Source organism: Alosa pseudoharengus, unplaced genomic scaffold (assembly GCF_046254945.1).
Source record: "Alosa pseudoharengus isolate Yale_2024_CS ecotype anadromous, Long Island Sound unplaced genomic scaffold, YU_APseudo_1.1 YU_APseudo_1.1_scf_23, whole genome shotgun sequence".
In the NCBI taxonomy this organism is placed as follows: Eukaryota; Metazoa; Chordata; class Actinopteri; order Clupeiformes; family Clupeidae; genus Alosa; species Alosa pseudoharengus.
Window position 1 is genome coordinate 8330550 of NW_027468685.1, and position 7500 is coordinate 8338049.

The following is a 7500-nucleotide window of genomic DNA, read 5'->3' on the forward strand; positions in this document are numbered from 1 at the left end:
AAAGAAAGAAAGAAAGAAAGAAAGAAAGAAAGACATATCTATTACATATTATTTCTTAAGCGCCACAACATGAATATGTCTCAGGGCGCTTTACAGGCCCAGCTTGAACAAGAGACAGCAATAGAGATGAATAGAGACAAATGAAAGAATGATAACAGGATGAAAGACAGAGAGAAACCAAGACACGGTGAGACAGACGGCTATATAAAGTTTAATGTGAAAGGTGTGAGCCATTGTAAATGTAGTTAGATTATTAGCATACACGCCACATTTCATTTCAGCACTTTGTCCTCCCCATAATTAACTGGCTCATTTTACCTCATGACTAATGTGAGTTACGTACATTCTCATTTGGCTGCCACTGTTATTGATCATCCATTACTGTTTATTTAGTTTACCCGGCACACACCAGCACATGTTTAATATGTTTGAGACTATTTCACTGATTAGGCCGGCATGCCAGAAAGGCATTATGAAATTAAGCCCCCAACCACGGGGGAGGAGGCGTCATCACTGAACTACTGTGTTATCACACCCCCTGCTGCTCTGAGGTCAGACACCACTCTTAGCAGCTAATTGGTTCAACCCAACCGTTACAACGCCTGCTGAGAGAGATATGGGAAATGTGCTTCCTAGTTTGCGCCTTGTGGTGTAACGACAGTTTGATGTGCCATAAACCAACAACATGTTGGTGTGAAACATTGCTTAAGGGCGAATTTGAAAGATGGGCTCAGATAAATTTTTGCAAACCTAGTGCTCTCTTGGTGACAGAGATGAGAAAACCTGGCTTCAGATAGTAAAAGTGCTATCAAGTCTGTTGCCTCCATTCACTTAACCAGCTATTCCTAATTGGCACAATTGTCCGTTTGTAAAGTTAAGGCAAAGTAGGAGTAACATTAGGAATCCATGATCAATGTGATTGGTTAGGCTGAACCAATGATTTCAAAGTTAATGCTATATCTACGCCTGTCACCATGCTAGTGTTGGAAATCGTAAGTTCCCAGTTCCCAGTTTGGTTTTAACCAGGCTAGTTGTTATTGCTAATGAAATGCAGTTGACATCCAACCAGAAGTGCAAAAAAGCATTAAATACCAAGTACAGGTAGAATATGGTTGTGTATACAATAGAGATTAATAATGCACAGTGTACAGTTGGATAAATACAGGTTTTCCAGATGACATGTCTACAGAGATAAATATATGTAATATATACATACAGTATATTGCACAGGTTTATGGGCAGGCTATGGAATATAAAAAATATATAAATATAAAATATATATATATATAAATATAATGTATAGTAGGTTGTTGTATTTGGTTCTTAACAGTTGTATGCCACCCCAGAGAGGAAAGGGTTCATTTTAAGGTTATTTAACAGGGCAGTAATGAATAACAGTTCTCCCTGCTGCTCGCCACAGTCAGTGGCCAGTGTAATGATGAGATGAGCCAGTGTGCAGCCTCTCCACTCTACAGGCACTTCAGCACCATGGACAGCGGCAGCCGGAAAGACACAGCCGGGAGGGCCTATCAAAGGACCACACCACCAGGGTTAAATATGATGTCTGTTATGTGTGGTCTGTTGGAAACAGCCAAAACAGCCTTTTATGATCAACAGTAACCATAGTCTAGTTTAAACCTAAAACCTTACACACTTAGTCTTCTCTTAGTCTTCAAGAAAATATTTAACAGTGATTTCTTGGACTTTTGCCAGAGGATGGGTGGTGGATTATGTCATGTTGCAACATCCTTAAACACAATAAAATAAAATAATGAATGAAACCAGAAATCACCAGAAAGAGTGCATTTTCTCCCAAACAAATGTTACACCATCTCATTACTGTGTCTCTGACGAAGCACTTTTTCACCATATGATCTAATTTGGCACACAGACAGTAGTTGTTCCAAATACGATACGACACAGCAAGTGTTGGTAGCAGGGGTAATTCTAGATCATTTGGGCCCTATGACAGACAATAACTCTGGGCCCCCTGATAATATAGTATATTTGATATATAATATAGTATTATTAAGGGGGCTTTCTGGGGCCCCTGTCAGTGCTGGGCCCTTAGAATCGTCCTAACCCCCCACCCCACCCCCCAGGAGCGCCTCTGGCTGGAGTCGATTCATTTGAAGGCAGAAGGCAGCACGGAGGACGCTGACATGCTGTGGTTATGAAACTTTGCAATTAAATGAGACCTTTTAGGACACAGCAGGTGGGTGACAACCGTGTTTCTCTGGTATGCCTCTGTGTGTGTGTGGGTGTGTGCATGTGTGTGTGTGTGTGCGTGTGTGTGAGAGAGAGAGAGCTCACAATAAATAGAGGAAAAAAGAAACTTTGCGCTGAAATATGAGAGAACTACTCTCACTGTGTGTGCTAAGCTTAAACGTTCCTTTAAAAAATATGAAAGACTGCAGAAGTTCAGAACATCATCAGTGCTTTTTCAGCCAGACAAGCTCTCCAGGGCCTCCTCAATTCTCCCCAAACGCTCGTCACACTTAGCACAGTTAGCAAGCAATTCATGCATGTGTTTATATCCCTCCTTTTCGTTCCCCGTGTGACTAGGCTGCTGGTGAATCATGTCCTCTCTCCTGAAGGCACGCTGCCCTCAAACTTTCAAAGTGTAAGTGCTGATTACACAGCAAATTGGCTGGCCTAATCAGCTGAGATTGCATTCGATGTACATCCCCCCACGCTCCAGTGTACACACAACTCAACCCCAGGCAGAGGTGAGTAAACACCTCTTAAGGGGGCACTGAGGTGGAGAGAATTTATATTCATTATTAATCACAGTTTTATTGCCTATCTGTGAACAGGTTGTAAAGATACCTTAAAGAAAACCCAGCTTTCTTGCTTTCCTATAACAGCCTGTATGCTGTTTTCCAAAAATGAATTTATCGATGTAGGCTGTAATGTTCATGTGCCATTGAAAACTGTTGCTAAAGTACATTGACACATGACAATAAGTGGTCCTGACCAAGCAATAACATGTGGGAGTTATGACTGAGACACAGTTAATGTGTAATGAGTAAGGCAAACAACACCAATGTGTAAGTGCGGTGTAAGTTTTAAGTAAGGTGTAAGGAAGAAACAATAATCCAGGTCTCTAACCAACCTAAGATAGAACTAGATGTACCGCAGAGCGGTACAAAATATGACCGCCGCCCAGTCCAGCACATTTTTTCCACAAAAAGAAATCACGCTGAAAGGCCTATATGATTCTAACTGTCTCACTAAATTGCATTATCCACACTCAATTCTCACTGGTATCTGCTAGACAACAAGTACCAAAACATGATTAGTTCATAGATTTCACATGTAAAATTAATTTTATACAACCCCACCTCCATCTTGCCTGTTCATAATTCTGAGAAATTCTTGATTGTTTGTGTTATGTTTATGTTATGTGTGTGGGTGTGTGTGTGTGTGAGTGTGTGTGTGTGTGTGTGGGTGTGTGTGTGTGTGTGTGTGTGCGTGCTTGTGTGTGTGCCTGCGTATGTGCCTGTGCATGCAAGCGTACATATGTCTACTGTGTGAGTATGTGTCATACGTATGATTACTGTGAATGTATGTGTGTGTGTGTGTGTGTGTATCTGTTTGTGCACATGTGTGCACATGAAATGGGTTAACATGACCCCTGGAGGCAAACATACGGAAAAAAATGGTCATCCTAGGCCCTACAGTTCTCAAGATATTCACAGAGAACTGTGTCTGCCCTACCCTCCTTTTGGGGGGTCCAGTCCAGCGGGGGGGCTACAGATCAAAACGAAAAATGACGGTTCCATGCTATTCATGTGGGGGTACATGCCCACCAAGTTTTGTGTACCCCGGTTTTTCAGTGTCCCGGGAATCCTTGTTGGTGTACGTCACTAAATGTACACATAAATTATTTTATTGTAAGGCCCCCCATGAACGAAAGTACACAAAACTTGGCATGCATTCGGAGGGTGTCATAATGATCCTACACTTTTAATTTCGTGCAGTTTTGACCTTGTCAGCCAGAGATATTGTGATGAAAACACCTAATTTATTGCTTTTTAGTTTTTAACTAGGTGGCGCTATACATGAAATGAGTGGTTATGGAATGGGTTGATATGGCCCCTTGAGATCAACATACAAAAAAAAATGGTCCTCCTAAACCCTACGGTTTTCGAGATATTCACAGAAAACTGTGTCTGCCCTACCCTCCTTTCGGGGGGTCCAGTCCAGCGGGGGGGCTACAGATCAAAACGAAAAACGATGGTTCCATGCTATCCATGTGGGGTTACATGCCCACCAAGTTTCGTGTACTCCGGTCTTTCAGTGTCCCGGGACTCATTGACGGAAATTTGGGCATGCGAAAAAAAAAAAAAAAATTCTGACTAAACCTATATGACCGCCACTTCGCTGCGCGGCGGTCATAATAAGATTTGATATTCCTTCCACAGCAGACCAGCCAGTTTCCACTGGCAGCATAAAGTCATCTTACTGCTGTAAGGGAGGGATAGTTGAGGGCCTGACCTTCAAAAGATGGGAGACATCTGGTAGAGGTGCTCAGTCTGAGAGGAAAATATGTGATACAATGGGACTTCACATGACTGCAATACTAAAGAGGCCATAGTTGTTCAAGTATCGACATCAAGGCCTCGTCCTTTCCTTGTGACATAAAGAGCAGACTATGGCCTGCACTGTGCTGTGAGAACAAAACCAAGTGCTTGCATTTGCTCACTGAAAATGTCACAGAACTATTTTGATGAGCTGGATAGAATGGCAAAAGCGACAGCCCCAAGAGCCCCTAGAAACTACCAGCTGGGTCGTGAAAAAATGACCCAACTAAATGGCCGAATATCCGCTGGCATTTTTTACTTGACTTCAGTTGTCCTTGCACTTGTTTTCACCAGTTGTCCTAAACCAGCAGTGACTGTGATGCAGCAATACCAATAGTATATCAAAACTTAAATAATCTCATATTTCACTGTAACACAAATGAGAAATGTCACCAAACTGGGAGTGATAGAGAGACGTGGAGCGAGGGAAGGAGAGAGGGGCCTTACCCACTTGGGCATGGTGCCTCCAGTCGGGTCATGATGGTGATACTGCAGAACCACCGTGGTAGCGATGACTGACATCCCCACAATGATCATTATACTGGCAAAGTACTGCCCTGAGGGAGAGAGAGAGAGAGAGAGAGAGAGAGAGAGAGAGAGAGAGAGGGAGAGAGAGAGAAAAAAGAGGGGGGGAGAGAGAGAGGGGGGAAAAGAGAGAGAGAGAAAGAGAGAGGGAGAAAAAGAGAGAGAGGGGGGAAGAGAGAGAGAGGGAGAGAGAAAAAAGGGGGAGAGAGAAAGAGAGGGTGGGGGAAAGAGTTAGAGAGGGGGGTGAAGGGATAAAAGGAGGGAAAAAGAGAGAGAGATGGATGTGAGTCTTCATCACTTCATCCTCCACTCAGTAAACCTATATTGCCAGTTACAGGCGGTAAGGCTGATTGACTGAAATCACATTGACAGCTCTAGAAACAGAGAGAGAGAAAGAGGAGGAGAGAAAGAGGAGAGTGACAGGGAGAGTGACAGGGAGAGGGGGAGAGAGAGAAACACAGGGAGAGAGAGAGAGAGGGAGAGAGAGATGCTACTGTGCATCCAGTCAAGCGAAAAGAATTCTGCCCAGGTGTAGAGTGTGGGTGGTGGTGTGGGTGTAGGGTGTGGGTGGTTCTGCGCTGCGCTGTCGGGCGGTGCAGATGTTCAGATTAAAACCAACAGGGCAAAAGGTGATTCATTAAAACTAAGGAGCTCAACACCGCATGGCCCCGGCTTGCCCCGTGCAGTGACTCCACATCCTTCTGCCCAAGGACCCGAGACAGCCGAGGTGGCCAAGACGGTGCCTGAATTGTTGATTATCAAATTCATGCCTTGGCTCTCTTTGCCTCTGTCCTGTTTCTTCCCATCTCATCTACACCTGTACACATTTACGATGACACGACGCACTTAAAGAGCTTTATTCTCTCCCTGTCCATGCCTACCCCACCCCCTGCTCTCTTTTCCACACACACACACACACACACACACAAACACACACACTCACACACACACACACACACACACACACACACACACACACACACACACACACACACACACACAAATCTGACAAATGCCTCATTCTCTCGCCCTGTTTCAATCTCTTTGTCTCAAATAGGCTGTCTGTCTGACAGTCTGTCTGTCTCTCTCTCTCTCTCTATATATATATATATATATATATATATATATATATTTCACTCTCTATCACACACTTTCTCTCTCTCTTTCACTCTTTCTCCTTCCCACCATGTCTTGTCTCCAGCTAGCAGCATTCAGGATTTATTCAGCCCAATTACATTTAAACTCGAGCAGAGCAGATGGTTCTGGTCGCCAGAGCCTGACCAAAAATGTGGAGCCGACGCAAAATGGGGGACAATTTATTCCGAGGGCTAATGACCTCTCTCTCTCACACACATATACACACACAAACACACACACACACACAAACTCACACACACACACACACAAACTCACACACACACACACAGACACCAGACACAAACTCATATACACACAAACACACACACACACACACACACAACCTGCCTGTTCTGGGGTCCCAGCTACTCAAAAATACACTCACACAAATGTACAATCACCCCCCCCGCCTCTCTCTCTCTCTCACATGCGCACACACACACACACAGTGTTAACTCACCTATTAAAGGAATGGAGTCTGAAGTGGCTGGCATAATCTCTGCCACCAAGAGCATGAAGACGGTCAGGGAGAGAAGGACAGTGATACCTGGGAGAAGAAGACAAAAACAAGCAAACGACCAAGAGGAGAGTTTCAGTGCCCTCTCTCAGTTCATTTGTATTCATATCGTGTCCCACACTGGTTTGGACAGTAAAGTGGAGATTTCGGTGTGCTGAAACGATAGCAAAGAACACTGAGACAGCAGGATAGTCTATGTTGCCTTCTTGCCACAGCTCTGTAACCAGGGGCAGCAGCAATGCCTTCTACTGCAGTTGTGTCCTTTAAAAAATGGCTGATCATTAACAAACAGGCGCTTGGACATGATGAATGGCCATTTCTGTGCCCCTGGTTTGATCTAAACCCGACTTCAACAAGTTAACATATCCTCAGAACCTGCTGATGTAGAACAAACATGGGGTACGGGGCCTTGGGGTAATTTAGCGGGATGGGGTTTGATTAAACTTGATTTCGCTCAGAGCTACCGGATGATGTAGTACACCACAAAGTCAATCGCAAATGGGCCATTCCTCTTCCTCCCCCCCCCCCCCCCCCAAACGCCTGCGGTCCTCTTCATCTTTCCTCTTCTCTTTTTCTTCCTCTCTTTCTTCCTCTCCTCCATCCGTCTCCGTCGGCTGCCCAAATCCACTTATGCCTCGCATTCACCCTCTATAACTCACCTTCAGTGTTAAGCTCCGGTAACGTTGGCATTACCAGGTGGCATCAGAAGTGTCCCACAACCAGATGCTGCTGGAG

At 44.4% G+C, this 7500-nt stretch overlaps 1 protein-coding gene across 1 annotated transcript in view; it reads right to left on the reverse strand.

Moving 5' to 3' along the window:
- Positions 1-7500, reverse strand: part of chrna11 (cholinergic receptor, nicotinic, alpha 11) — a 59966-nt gene that overhangs the window by 1205 nt on the left and 51261 nt on the right. The window contains exons 8-9 of the mRNA XM_076301254.1: positions 6709-6795; positions 5034-5143 (exon numbers count right to left, since the gene is read on the reverse strand). Coding sequence (XP_076157369.1) covers positions 5034-5143; positions 6709-6795 — 197 coding nt within the window. The remainder of the gene's footprint in view (positions 1-5033; positions 5144-6708; positions 6796-7500) is intronic.